Consider the following 15,391-nt stretch of genomic DNA (forward strand, 5'->3'; position numbering starts at 1 on the left):
GACACAACACACCATGCACTGTAAATATCCCACTCTTCATCATCCAATGTTGCTCACTCTATCATAGCACCATAGAATCGTTAAGCTTGGAAAAGACCTTTAAGATCATCAAGTCCACTCAAATTCATCATTAAACCATGTCCTTAAGTGCCATAACCATGTTTTTTGAATACTCCCAGGGATGGTGACTCACACCATACTGCACCCTCATTCTATATACCAAATGTGCAAATCTGTGTACAGGTCACACTTTCCTCAGGGCTAGACCCCTGTATGTGCCCATGCATTATTCCTCTGAGCTTTTGAAACACCCTGCTGTCTTTGTATTACTGTGTGTAACACCAAATGCCAGCATGTCTGCAGATCAGAACCGTATATAACAACCTGTTCCCCATTTGCAGAAAGCCCTCTAAACATCCCATTTCATACTCCCCACCCTGAGTACACTAAGCACCTGCTACCATTCAGATGCTGACATTATGAACAGAAGAGCTGTCTGTGCTTCCTCCACACTCCAACTTGCCCAGAGAAATAAAGCCGTAGCAGTGGCATTGCACACTTGGCACTTCGACACCAAGAGCACTAATACTGTTCTTGAGTATTTCATCAAGCAAACAAATACTACATGCTGTTATCTCACTGTTATCAACCCTGTTATCTCACTGATAATCATCCTCTGTGCTGCTGCAGCAGCAGCTGCATGATACTGTGCTGAGAGGAGCCGGGCTGCACTTTTGCACATCTCAATCTTTCATCATTGCTGTGATCAAAACCATCTCCTCATTTCTTTGTGGTCAGGCACTTGGCCTAGTTGGTCTCTGGCTCTTGTGAATCTTTAGTGATAGATATGCATAACAAGCTAAATTAAAACCACCTCAGGAGTGCTTTACTTGTGGTACAGTTAGACCTGAGGTTCTGTACTGGATTAATTAGGATTAATTAATTATGATTAATTAATTATGATGGTAACTAATCAAATCATACTTTGGTAGCACTTTCAGTATGAGGCACTCTGCCCACAGGTGAGGCAGCAACCTTCAAATACAGTGGAAGTGAGCAATTAAAGCCAACTAAAGTTGGAAGTTGTTGCTGGCTGTGCCTGTTTCTGTTCTGGCAAGTCCAGTTGCAAAGTGCCTTGTGCCCCTCAGACTGCTGAGCAACATCATCAGACATGCTTATGGATTCTCTGCCTCAGCTTCCTAAGATAGGCTGTAGCCTGTCTTATGTTTTAAGGTACTTACATGTTGTGGTTACACGCCAATGGGGACAACAGGGACAGCCTGTGCTGCCCTTGAAAGGATCCTACTTTTCTTTTGCAGAGGCGTGAAGATACTGGGCTATGCTCACCCAGAAAAGTCAGGGAAGGTCCCCTCTGTCTCTTCAGGTCAAGTAGTAACACAAGCATTTTCTGTATTGTGACTTAGATTTCAAAGCTCTCCCACATTCAGGACATGCTTTTATATACAGACATAGAAAAGATTCAAAAGTACTCAGCATTAATTTCTAGTCTGCTGCAACTGTTTAAATAACAAACAGAAGTGCAAAATGGCCAGCTGTTGCATGACCTACCTGAGGCAGTTGCAGAATCCCAGCCCAGAGATCTGACTTCTCCTCCTGAGATTTAAGCAGCAAGGGATCCTTGCTACTGCACTCTGATCACTTCCACGGACAATGTTACCACATAGAAGCACACCATAAACCCAGTAAGATCTTCCTTGCTTTCCCCTTCCCTTTACATAAGATTTCTAAGAACTCACAGTTCCGTTTCATTTTTGCACAAGAGCTGTTAGCCCTAAAGTTTCTAAATTTAGGTTCACAGCCTTCACTGAGAGATATCTGAAACCCTTCTAACATATCAAGTGCTTCAGAAACAGATTTCTCGCACCTAAGGCCTCTTTCTAGACACCTTCATTTTCACTGCAAATATGGAACAAAGTGGTGTTCAAATCTTGATCAGCAGGTTTCCATGTTTCTTTGCATTTCAGCTCTGATGCAGCATTTGAACACAATTCCATTCCCCTGAGTGATGAGTTCTGTTTTCACATGGTTTGAGGCTCTTCTGCACAAAGATTGACTGGGACTCTCTCTATAGTGTTACAACTCCTCTTACAAACTCATTAAAAAATGTCTCTAGCTATGTCTCTTTTTAAGTCTGCTCTTTTAGCACTTCTCACTTTTAACATGACTTTGAACATTCAAAAGGTTATTGATAATTTTTACTTTTGGCATAATTTCAAACACTTTGTCAAAATCCTGCCTGACAAAATGCAGGGTACACAAAAACCAAACCAAACCATTTTATCCAGAGAGTACATTACCTCACTCATAAGGAGACCCACACTATACTGTCACCACCAGCTCAGGCTTACACCCCCTCAACCCTTTCCCTGGGGAAGTAGGAATTGTTCCCTGCACCACCTGTGCACAAACACCTCGCTCCTCTCTTGCAGAGGGCTTCACTGAGGCAGCGGGATCTGTGCAGCCACATGCAGGCAGCAGGGAAGCTGGGCCCTTAAAACATGAGCAGCTGCTCTTCCTGGTCTGGCTGGGTGTTAGTGTGGGGCAGGACAGCTGCCTGCAAGGGCACGTCTACTCTGCCAGAGATTTTGCTGCTCCTTACTCACAGCTCCCCTTCGCCTAAACATCCCTCAGATTTACTACATAGAAACTCACAGCAGAAGCCAGCTGCTGTCCCTCTTTACCTTCGTGCAGTGCCAGTGAAAAACAAGGTTGTTCTGGGAAGATGCCATGTATCTTACAGCCCTCCTGAGGTTACAGGCAGTTGGGGTAGGCAGATGGCCCTCCTGAAATATGTTAATAAGGACTGGGAATAGGGAGGAATGCTACAATGCAGCAATTATCAAATGACAAAGGAGCAGCAGAGCCTTGAGACATTTCCAAGCTACATAAATAACCTAAAGGGCATGAGCTTAATAGCTGAGAACATACGGATGCTAATTGCATATTACTCCACCAGAATGGGGAGAAAAAACCCTCCTTGTTCGTAGAACTGCCTCTGTCCCACCTCAGTGTCCAGAAAGGATAGAGTTGCAAGGCTCAGCATGGTGCCCTTGCTTTGCCATCCAGGCAGTGGCAATTCTGGCACAGTTGACTCTCTCACAACCCCCAACAGGGCTGCTATATCAACACTTAATATAGTATCTTTATACCTTTTCTGCAAGGGACTATCGGGGTTGCAAGAGGCTGACAGTCTCTCTACCCCCACGAACTTCCTACCCTCTTTACGGACTGGTGTTCCTTGATCCTTCATCCCAGTTAACATGATGTTAGGACACCTCCCTCGGCCCTGAGGACCATGGGTTCTGGAACTGCCTGACCTCATCACTTCCCCTAAATGTGCAGATCCTCTCCTTCCTCTGCAGATGTAGCTGTGCAGCTACACTTACGGAGAGGAGGGAGGCAGAGAGAAAGCAATGTGCTTTCAGGTTTTCCCTCCCCAAACCATTGCTTGATGCTGTGCAGGTAACAGTGCTAAAGAGGAGGGGAGAGCAAAGGCATGGGACACGTTAAGCCACAGGCAAGGCAAACACAAGGAATACAGCTGCATTAGTGGCTGCTCTTAAGGTATCATTTTGTGCTGCACACATTTGACAACGACAAAATTAGAACAGCAGTGAGAGACTGAAAACTGCTGCAAAATTCCTAAGCCCAGGAAGCAAAGGTAGAGAGTCTTGATAGAGGCTTGTACAACATCAGGCAGGTTCAAATCAATCCTTGAAATAATACCTCTAACTTCTACCACAGCTTGATTTAGTCCAGGGCTGCAAGAAGGCTGCTCAATTGAAAGGTTTGATTTAATTTACACCTGATTTCTCTAGTGTACACCAACTACTTATATATGACCATGAATTTAACATAGTCCTGAAAGCAGTTTTGGGATAAAATAAACCATCAACCTGATGGCACAAGGAAATACTGGTTTAGATAATCCTATTATTAGAATCAGTTCTCCTTTAATACAGCACTTTCAAAGCAAGAAGGTAAACATGAGAGCAAAATAAGTGGCAAGGTAGGCTCTAGAGAGACCTTGGTTTATCTGTGGGAAGGGGACAATGGTACTTGGTGAGTTATTTTGGGGTGCTCAGGAGTAAAGCAGGTATGATCTATGACACACTATCCCAGACAGCTGTACTCTCACAGCTGGGATCAAGTCACCAGCCCAAGACATTTCCTGTCCTCTCCCAACTACAAGGCTAACTGTTTCCCATGACAAAGGAACCTGTTGTCCCAGCATCAGACCCTACAGCTCTAAGAGTGATGAATTCTCCTGAGCCTGCTTGGCCTGCCTTGTTTGTAGGTGGCCTTTGAGACAGTATCAGAACAACCCAGCACAGCATGGCAATGCCAGCAAAATTGATGGCAAAGTCTAAAAGTCAAAATTTAGCAAAGTCTAAAAGTGCTAGGAATTGCAAGCCTGATTCCTTGAAGATTCAGAATTTAATGAGCACACCCTGAGTGGTGCTCTTCCCCCTGCCACCCCCCCTACCCCAACTCTGTACAGCCTTCTGGTGTTTTATTAAGGTATTTCAAACCCTCCTCTGATGTTAAAGCCTTTGAGACAACTTCATTTATCTCCCTAATACTCTCAAAGTCTACTCTCTATTTTCAGATCTCAGTTCCTCTGACACATTCTTGCCTTTTCCTAGAATGCACTTTAAAGACATTCCTAAAGTTTGCCATCACTCGACCCTGCCAGAGCAATATTACATTTCTAATTATTCTACCCTGTATAATGAACTGAATTTGCTTCCTATCTCCTTTGTCCAGGGCTCTTCTGATTTCTGTTTTTTTAAAAAAAACCTCTTCTGCCTCCTTTCTCCATCTAGCCAAGATGAACTGAGCTTTCCCCTGTTCCGTTCTTGTTCTATATTGAGATATTCTTGCCTGATTTTATGTTATACATCCATCCCAAGGCAGTGAAAAATCATCCTCTTCTGCTGTATTGGGGTACACAATACAATGCCAAAATGTCAGAGAGCATCCTACATATCAGAGACTGGAGCCTAGAGGATTTACAGGAAGAACTGGGATCACAAGGGGACATAGACCTTTATTTATTTGCAGTGTTGCTTTTGGGTACTTCTATGGTCATTCCTATCAACCACACATTGTCTACAATTTGGTTCATCCTAGCACAACCCTCAAGCCAGCCTGGCCCAGAGACAAGTGAGGAAGGGGGCAAGAGGAAGGAAATTTGGGTTGCACAAGTAGACAGAAAGGAAAAGGACAAGCACGACATGAGGTGGATAACACACTGGGGATAGGGACACCAGGAAGGGAGGGGTGGCTGACAGGAGACTGGTGCACAGGGTGGCTGTGAGAAGTGAGATGGGAGATGTCCAGTTCCTGCAGCAGTGCAGGCAGGAGCCAGGCTTTTGAGAGGACTTGGTTTTCAGAATTGGCAGCAGGAGTTGCATCTTCTGACACCTTTGTAGCCTCCATAGGGTACTCATGGACCTTGCAAAATTATTCCCTTCTGCTTCCTAACTACCTCCTTCAGCCCTGCTCCAAGAGACAAGTCATGCTGGTCCTGCCAGCCAGTAACTACTCACCAGCCATCTCCAGTTCCTGAGGACCAGATGAAAAATCCTGTTCCTGGAGTCACAGCTGTGCCATATGCTGCTGAGCCAATGCTGTTCTTTGCCTCAGAGATGGACACACTTCACACAGTGACAGTAATACTCTTTCAGATGAAAATACGGTTTACAAGAGGAAGTAAGTTAATTTATAATTAACTCGAGATGCCTGAGCCCAAGACAAGGAACACTCTTTAACTGGCAGCCAGATGGCTTTGTGGGCTCTGTTCCTTAAACCATTTATCAGCTTCTCATCTCAGAGACTGCCAGTCAAACAGCAGGCCCTGGAAATTATCCTACCACCTCTCCAGGAGGGTATTTTTGTATAGAGGTCTTGTTGGATTTCCAAACTTTATGTAAGTAGCTTAATTTACTACAGCCAGACTTTCTTTACAAAGGGAATGTAGGACAGAGACTTTTGTTTTGCATGGAAGATACCTCTTGAGGGTTGCAGATTTAAGATTTCCTTCCCTTCCTTACCTAAAAGAAAATGAAAAACTAGTGAAAAGCTTTTCTTTGAACCCCCTTGTGTCTGTTACAGACACAACTCCCCAGGTCTTTGCTCTTTGGTGTGCATGCCTTTGTAACAAGCTCTCTCACAGCCATGCAGTTTCCTTCACCTACTGGTGCTACAAATATTTTCTAGTGAAACTGGTAGAGATTTCCTCTTCTGTACACAAAATTAATATTCTTCCTAGAGGAAAATCATAGCAATGAGCACCTTCTGCTCTGCAGCTCTACACAGATGCATTTGAAAATGCTGACTTCAGATACGAAGCATTTGATGCCCCATGCAGTGTTGATTCCAGACGCTCAGATTTTAAGGCCAATGGGAATCTTCTCTTCCCACCTCCTGCATGGCAGAAGCCAGAAACTTCTCCCCATGATTCCTGTATTTGAAGCCAAAGCACCTGCATCGAAGGAGTTGACCCATTAGTCTGATGGTTACAATGCCTTTATCATTACAGATCATTTTAACATCAAATTGTCTTGGGATGCTGAAAAGCCTTCATGTTCTGTGTTTTGGTCATCATCTTACTCAATTTTTCTCTCCATGCTTTTTCAAACAAAATGGATACTATAAGGGGTTTGGGTTTTTCTGTTTTTTTTTTATAGAAACACTTTATTGCTGCAATCAATAACCCTGTGTATCACACACAAATAACCAATTACAGTTTAAGAAACTAAAAATAATTCTGCAAGTGGTAATACTGAGAAAATGAACATACATGAAAGGATACAAAACTATACATTAAGTTACTAGAAATTTAATAACTAAAAAATTCTGCAGAAGTATGAAGTGTCTTGTATAAACGTTATACAACACATGCCAGTGTAAAGTTCTTCAACATTATACAATTACCTATCTACAAATGTTTTACCTAAATACAAGATTAGCTGCAATTTTTAAACAGTTACCTTCTATACAAAGACAAGTGCTTTCAGTACTTCATTGGAATATACAGACACCGCAATATCTCAAAACTAAAAATAATCACAAAATAAAGGGTCCCACTTAGAAATTTTCTTTGTGTATCTAATACAACACTAAGGAAATTCAGCCAGCAATATCCTTGCTTTTGTATTTACCCTTTTTGACCCATATCTGAGAGGGACCCAACCCAGGGTCACTGACCTCCCCCCTTTCATTGCTGGCCAGTCTCCAGAGCAGACCACACCAGAAATCTGTATCTTAACACACGTCAGCTTTAGGAGAAATTTGGACCTGGTTCCTAATTTGCAATAGATACATACTCAGCCACACACAGGGCAGAAGCTCCTGTGCATGGCAACATCCATGCGTCACTTCCAAGGTTTCCCATGAGTGGCAGGCCAAGCAGCCCCCCTTCCTTACAGCACCAAGTGGGCCTTGTGCTATGGTCAGTACAGAGGGCTGGCTTGAACAGAGTTATGATTGCTTCCCAGGAACTCCCAGGCACAGCACAGAGGCCCAGTACTTCTCTAGCCCCTCGGAGGCTCATTCAGTCTTCATTGAATGCCTCCTTGCTGAAGCAAACCCAATCTCAATGACACTTAATCAGAGAGAGCTGTCCCAAGGTCTGGCCATCTCTTCAGAGCACGTTTTAAACACCACTCTCACTCCCAAAATACAGGCTCACAGTTGAAAAAAGTCCTGAGAATCCACAGGAATTTAGTATCTCATCAGCTCTTACACAGGATCAACCTTCTGCAGCACACACCTGTATTTCTAACATAATGCATGTTCATGACCTGGCAGATCCATCCAACATGACACAGCTGGGATATTTCCTTGGCCCAGAGGGTGTCTTTTTGGACAGGAGCGCTGTCAATAGAATGGGGTCAGTTATCTGGGGCACTGGACATATTAGCAAAGGCTCTGGCAACCCAGAGAAGGGACTGTAGTAGATGGCATTAAGCCTATGCTCCCTCCTACTTAAATTCCGGTTTCAGTAAAGTCCCAGGGTAACTCAAGCTAACTTTGGCCAAGGTACAAGGACCAGGGTTCTATTTCAGTAATTTCAAAAGCTGCCAGAAGGAAGTGCTGGAAAGCCTGATCTAACAGGGGGTGATTGTTCCCCTTACTGACATCTGAACAGAAAGGACAGAGCTCACCTGAGCTGGCATCAGTGCCTCACAGCTGGAAGCTGAAAAAAGTCAATAGTATCTTCTTGAGGAGAAAGAAGAAAAAAGCACCATTCAGCCTTCTCAAACATTTGATGGCACCATGCAGAAGCAGAGAACTGCATCTCCAGAAGCTCAACATTAACACCAAGCAAGAATCAGCATGAGAAGTGTCACCAGCATAAATGAAACCCCCTGACAGATGGATCTCTTGTGCAGTCTTTCCTGGTATGGGCATTCCTAAACAGTATAAAGAATTCAAATAATAGGCCTTAATTTTCATTCAGAAAAGAACTGCTGGGAGAGGGAATTGTTAGCAGCAACAGTGGCTAAAACATTTTCATTCACAAGTATTTTTCCCCAAGTGATTTTGCTGGAAATGATTTTTCTTTAAGATAAGATAAGATACTCTTCAAGTTAAGATACTCAGGGGCACAGCAAAAACCTTCAGTACCCTGAATACACTGAACAATACCTGGCACATTCCATCCACATGCAGCTCCCAAAACACCAAATGAGATTTTGCAATGTTTCACCTAGAATCATGTACAACAGTGACTGAAGCAGAATCAGCAAGTTTGGGCGATGTCAGAACATTGCTCACACACCAGAGCCGCTCAGGTGAGCTGGAGAACAGCCAGGTTTCACACCAGGTTTCACACCAGGACCTGTCCATCTTCACCCAGCGGCTGCAGACGGGATGAGCAGCGCACAGCATCGCTCGGCAGCTGATCCTGCGCATCTCGCAGCTGTAACGTGAGCCTCTCACATACAGGCAGGCCTTGTGCACTTGGGCATTTCAGAAGAACATCATGAAGGTGTGCAAGACCTCATACTTAACCCACCTGAGTTTATCTAGTGAATCTTTCACAGAACAAAACAGAAAACAAAACGAGACAGTGTATTATCTGGGTTCTCATAATAGAAGAGGATCATCCACAGCAGAGTTCAGGAAAGGTCTTGAGTAATTGCACTTTAATTATGGCAGGCACAGGCAACAAAATCTGCATGTGTATGGTCACAAAGACTGCCCTGATACTAGCAGGGTATGCAGGGTTTGTCTGCCTGTATCACTTAAGCATGGGACATCCTGACAGCTAGTACAGTACACAAATCCATGCCAGTGCAGCTTTACCAGGACTGCCCAGAGGTCTGGATGTTTTAACACATCTCAAGAACAAGGTACCACATTGTTCATGAAGATCACAGACAGTAAGCTTCAAGCATGAAGTGACAGAGGCACATGTGCTTTTCCTGTAACAGCTTCCAGAAACCACTGGGATGAGTGTTCTTTTACCAGAGTCCCTTCTCTGCCTTCTATTAAAATACTGATTTAGAAATAAATTAATATTACATTTTAAGGAAAAAATCCCTGATCTCTTACTGTTATATTTTAAGAAGTCTTAAAGCAGCTGCTTTTACTACGAAAAGAATGTACCCAAAATGTACTTCAAAAATACTAAGTGAAACTTGAACTAGAGCTAAGAATTTAGTTCACTATCTCAACAAGTAAACAGAAACTTTTACCTGAGAAGTCCAGGCAACTCCTACTAAAACCAGCCATATTATCATCATTGACTTGACAGAGATTTAGACAGGGCTCAGGTAGGGAAAGTCAGCTTTCAAATGCAGAGGCCTCATGTGCTGACTTTTCATGGGGCTTCATTTCTGCTCTAGTCACACGGAGACTTTGGTTAAATGAGGGCTTAAAGCTGGACAGTGGTGCAGTGAAACAGACTGAATAAATAAATCAACTGCAGACACCCCAGGCTTTGGGAAACTCTGTCTAAAGTCTTGCTAACAGATTTTAAAGCTGTCCCTCTCTTTGCATGAAAGCTGACTGATCAAAAAGCCAGTCCCAAATTCAAAAGCACAGATATATACTATTCTCTGACCACACAGTGCATCACATCAAGCAGGTATTTTTAAATTTATCCACTTAATGTGATATTTCCTTCCCAGACTTGTATGTCAGCATTTCCTCTGACAACATCAAATTCTTGGGTAATTCACACAAGACATAGCACTAAAGAAAGAAAACCAGTTTCAGCTGTATTGACTGAGTTTCCTCTTTTCCATAACAGCTCGCATTTTTATCAATATAGCAACAAACCCTTTGCCAATGGTTTGGAATGAAAGCTACATCAGGTATATATGTGCAGGTATGTTGATGGTTTGACCTGTTGGGAAAAAAAAATCAAAACCAATCCCCAAAACAGAGCACTGAAATCACTGGAATCAAACATTGTACACATCCACTACTCCTCATACACAAGTCACAAGTGCAATATCCTTTGAAGAAAACTGCTCCTCAAAGGAAACCCAAAGAGACAGAATTTTTAGTGTTACATTTAGTAAGATAATGTGGGCATGTGTGGGAAATCACAGGCTGAAATTTAATTTTTTTTTTTCATAAGGCAAGAGGTTTATGTTCCAGAAGAATAGATGGAGTAAAGATGAAGAAATGTTTAAAAAATGACACATTCTTTCAAGTTTCATTCTCATTTGACATACATATCACAAAATAAACATTTTTAAAAGTGCTGTATGCTTTGTAAGTCTCATTGCAATATGTAAAGCAAAATTTTACACCTGCTGCTTGAGACACAATGTTAGTGGCAGTGTTAGTGATAGATTAGACTCTCTCTCATTTCTCTCACTGTCTGGGACAACCTCCTTCATGACACATAAAGAACAGACCAACCAACAAACCCCACACTACACATCCTCCAGAATCACTTAAGAGTCATGTTTTAAAGTTACAGACTCCATGAAGTTGATGACAGCTCACTAGCGGTTTCCTTGATACCAAACCCAAGGCTCATTCTACCCTGTGAATGCCTCATCCTGTGGCTCTTTGATCAGCCAGTAGAGACACAAAATGTTGAGAGGTATGCAACCATGATGACATTGACAGATATGCCTAAGGGATTTAAAAATTCCAACAAAAAAACAAACGTAAAAAATTCATCCGCCAGCCCTCAGCTGTTTGCTGATGTTAAAAAGGTAGAGCAGTTTGCAGTAAACAATGATATTCAAATCTTCAAGGACATATGGAAATACCCCTTCCACCTAGAAATCAGACATGAAGGATTTCTGCAGCACAGTCTTCTGGCTCTGTATAATGTGAAGAGTTTGTGTCTGAATGATGAACCCCAAACATTTCCTTACTTTCGAAGTTTGGCTCCATTAGTGCAGGTTTTTCAAAAATATTCTTTTTGCTAGTTTCTGGACAGTTTTGTACATATATTACTCGGTTATAAGCTTTAAGTCTCTTCCACAGCTGTACGTACACCTTGCATTGTACATACATGAACAGAAGTCCTCCAGTGAAACCAATAGCCACAACTACCAGCTTAGTCCAAAATGGCCATTCTAGAATACCTGGAAGTAAAAAAATAAAAAGAATAATTAAATTCATCTCAGAAACTGCCAGTCAAACAGCAGGCCCTGGAAATTATCCTATCATCTCCCCAGGAGGGTATTTTTATATAGAGGTCTTGTTGGGTTTCCAAACTTTATGTAAGTAGCCTAATTTACTACGGCCAGACTTTCTTAAGCTGGACTAAACTGGATCTTTCAAAAATGCGCTGTAAGGAAACTGTCACGGAGTTTGAGTCATGCCAGCTATTCTTATTTTGCAATTTTTCCTGTCTGGCTTTTTTTTTTTCCTCTTCAAGTCAGACACACAGACTTCTGCTTCCCATATCACATTCTTCCCCACCAGAGAAAAAACGAAAACAACCGATTTTCTGTGTCTGAGCTGTGATGCAGTACAATCACAGAGTCAAGGCAACCACCAGTAATATGCTTAGGTCCTTTTACACCTGTTTTTAAACAAAGACTGGATCAAATTATGAAAGGAATTCTATGGCATGGTTTTCTCTTTATAGCAGAGACTCAACTCAGTGACCCAACAAGTCTGTTCCACTTTGTGATCACACAGCACATGGAGACATAAAGGAATGATTGTTACCATATAGCTTGATGTGTTTGTTATGCAGACGAGGAAAATTTTATCTGCATCACACTCAGGAACTTGCATCTGAACTAGAGCATCTCCTCTGATACAAAAATGCAAGTGCTGGAGATGTTGAAGCATTCCAAGCTTACCCTCTGTCCTTAAAAACTACCACCATCACTTTTTGCCTAAATTTGTCTAGCTTGAACATTTAGACAGTGGATCTTGTTACATTTCTATCAACCACTTTAAAATGAAAAACTATTCATTTTATACATATTCTGCTTACATAGGTCCTGTATTCATCCAGCCTCTTTAAAATAAGTGCCATCACAAGATGGATATGAAACTATGCTGAATCAACCATTATCAAATTTTTTTAGAGAATAAAATCGTATCTTTCCAACTCTTCGGAGTTTTAAGCAAGATACAGGGCTGGTGTTGTTTTGGAAATGCATAGCAGTGTGGGAGGAATTAAAATATTTCAGTCCCAAAATTCAAAGGGCATTGCAGTCCTAGTACTGATGAAATCCCACCTGTGATTCATATCTGACCCTCTCATTCAAAGGCGAGCTGTCTGATGCTGTCTGTAGGCAGTGACAGCACATGCTTGCCGCTGTGTGGACATGAATATATATCCACACACATTTCCTGCATCCCCCAGCTCATTACAGCACTCCCTGGATTTAGAATCCAAATGAAAGGAGAAAAGAAAACACTACAATATGTACCAAATATTCACATCATTCCTCCTTGTTATGTTCATCTAATATATTTACAGGATAAAATAACCTGGAGATGATAAAGCTTTGAAAACATATCCTTTTCATTATCATGTGGAAACCTTACACTGTTGAAAGGTCAATAATGTTCACTGTTCATGGAAGAAATGGGGTTGGATGGAACTTAAACAAAGAGATTTCATTGAAAGCAGCTTCCTGACTGAAGTAGTGAACAATGCAATTCTAGCCTAAATGAGAAACGAGAGGATAACTTTTTAATTTCAAGTGATTCTGCTCTGAAGAGACTTTAACAGCTCTGTGGATTTACAGGTTTAGCAATGCTCAACTACCTCCCCAAAGGACACTGTTCAATCACCAGCAAAACATTTTCCACCTGCATGTCCAGTTGGCACGCAGTGCTCTGTAAGCAAGGACAGCTTGCCTTCTAACAGCTTCCATCTATTCTATCCCCACCTTCAGGCTCAGCTGCCTGAGGAACAGTTTTGTGACAGCTGCAACTCTACAGCCCAGCATACCTGAGTAAATACATTTCAGCTTGGTATGTTTACTGCTGAATACTGAAGAAAACCTTCTATTCAAGAAGTTAAGGCAACTGTGCACTGGGGTGGCAGCCCTTGATAAGACTGCAAGCATCTTATCTCAGTTGTGCAAATTGGAGTCCTAATATTCAACTTGAATTTCTTCTGCTCCAAGTGCAATCACTCATAAAAGTTCTCCCAGCCTAACATGGCTCTCACTGATGACTAACCCAGCCCACAGATGACTGGGCGGAAAGGAAACCCTGTTGATTTGCCTCAAATATTTGAATTTAGGTTCCTCTTACTTCTTCTCTTTTTAAAAACTGTTCCAGTTTTGCCCAGTTTAAAGGTAGTCATAGCAGCAAACAAATGCTTATATCCCTATCTGCAATTTTAGACCTGAATTTGCTGAGGCAGTGCAACTTTGTGTCTGGCTACAGTGGATTAGATCTCATATCCATGCATTTCACAACTACAAACTAAATTGACCTGAAATAGATTAAAAAAGTACCCATAGATTAATTCACTGCTTAATTTACTGATTTAACGAAATAATTTCAGAACTCTGCTTTTAAACCAACGCAACACCAGGGTAAAGCTGACTAGTTTAACACTTATGTTCCACATCCTCTCTGCAATCAGGACAAATAATTATTCTGAGAGAGTAAGTGTGAAGATAAGCAAGTAACATACCAGTAGTTTGTCCCTGTTTAATCTCTTCAGCAGTCCTGTCTATCAGGACATAGAGAGACCACACAACGCAGGTGATGGCAATGATATGGAATGTTACAGAGCACATGATCTTCCTCCTCTCGCTGGCTGTCATCTGCAGCTTCTCCCACTGGCAAAAAACCAGGAACCAGAGCAAGAGATTAGGAGTTTATTGTAGTTACTAGAGAGTATGAAAAGAGAACGTTGATAAGAACAAAAACCAGACAGGAGACCAGTTTCCTCCTCACAAGGATTTTAAAAGTCAGATGGCATCATTGCTTTGGTCACAGCATGTGTGTGATGGCTGGCAGCTCACCCTGCTGTGACAGGCGCCTTCCTGGTGCCAGAGAGGACTCAGCTCCCACCCAGTGCCTCAGGAGTCTGTCATCACACCCTGCTTACCCACACAGGGGCAGCTCCAGCACAGAGGGCCCCGAGCAGTGCTGCCTCTTCCTGTGTTCCCCACTCGACAGCACGTACCCGGAGCTGCAGCTGAGCATCTCCAGTGGGAGGGGGTACCCTTGCTCAGGGAGGCATTCAACAGAACAACGAAAGTGGCACATGGTTCAGCTGACCAGGGTGTGTAAAGACACCTCATGGTGGGCTGTTCAGCTCTCACCTCCTGCCCCTGGGGTTTCATTCAATCTTCACTTGTATTTAACAACACCTATAGCAGCGACACTCACACTTTATTTTCAGTGTTTCAAGTGCACTTAAATACATGCGCCCTAAGAATATACAGTAGAATGGGGGTGACAGCTTTTCTAAGTGAGAGGATGCAGCAAATTAAATCCCCAGATCTGCATCTAATAATAATGCTTATATAGCCCAAACAAAACCACAAAACCAGCCCAATGTACTTTCAGAAAGATACAAGGAAACCAGACAATTATTATAGATGCTTTTAATATGCCAAGCATACCTGGGACACCCAGAAGCTGTGTTTTAAATTTATTTTCTGTAATTTTGCCTATGTATATGATAATAGTTTTTGCATGTGGGACACATATTCCTCAGCATATCTGCTTGGAAGAGAGTTATGACAGGCTTTTCTCACACTTCCACAAAATACATGCTGGGACATAAAAACATCTCATGCCTAAAAAAGTGCATCTGATGTCTCGTAGAATAATTTGTAGAAAAAGGGGACTTCAAAAAGGAGGCATAATGTGGAAGGGGGTAAGGATGACCTTAACGGTATGATTGAAATCATCCATTATGTTGAATTATTGCTTCCACTGCCACAAAAACGAGAAT

The 15,391-nt window shown here is 42.3% G+C and overlaps 1 protein-coding gene and 1 long non-coding RNA gene across 9 annotated transcripts in view; both read right to left on the reverse strand.

Annotated features, from left to right (window-relative positions):
• Positions 1–5,573: 5,573 nt before the first annotated feature.
• MARCHF8 (membrane associated ring-CH-type finger 8) overlaps positions 5,574–15,391 on the reverse strand; it is an 88,752-nt gene continuing 78,934 nt past the window's right edge. For 6 of the 8 annotated variants that reach the window (XM_068197514.1, XM_068197517.1, XM_068197515.1 and 3 more), the window contains 2 exons: positions 14,117–14,264; positions 6,846–11,585 (listed from right to left, as the gene is read on the reverse strand). In XM_068197514.1, the coding sequence (XP_068053615.1) occupies positions 11,281–11,585; positions 14,117–14,264 (453 nt within the window). In that variant the 3' untranslated portion in view covers positions 6,846–11,280. Of the gene's footprint in view, positions 6,078–6,107; positions 6,509–6,845; positions 11,586–14,116; positions 14,265–15,391 lie in introns of those variants that run through there. The other 2 variants (XM_068197519.1, XM_068197518.1) reach the window with 2 other exon arrangements.
• Positions 11,636–14,101, reverse strand: LOC137478030 (uncharacterized). Its single transcript, XR_011001362.1, has 2 exons — positions 14,005–14,101; positions 11,636–13,912 (listed from the first exon to the last, which is right to left on the reverse strand). It is a non-coding gene; the product is annotated as an uncharacterized lncRNA (long non-coding RNA).

Source organism: Anomalospiza imberbis, chromosome 8, assembly GCF_031753505.1.
Source record: "Anomalospiza imberbis isolate Cuckoo-Finch-1a 21T00152 chromosome 8, ASM3175350v1, whole genome shotgun sequence".
NCBI classification, from domain to species: domain Eukaryota; kingdom Metazoa; phylum Chordata; class Aves; order Passeriformes; family Viduidae; genus Anomalospiza; species Anomalospiza imberbis.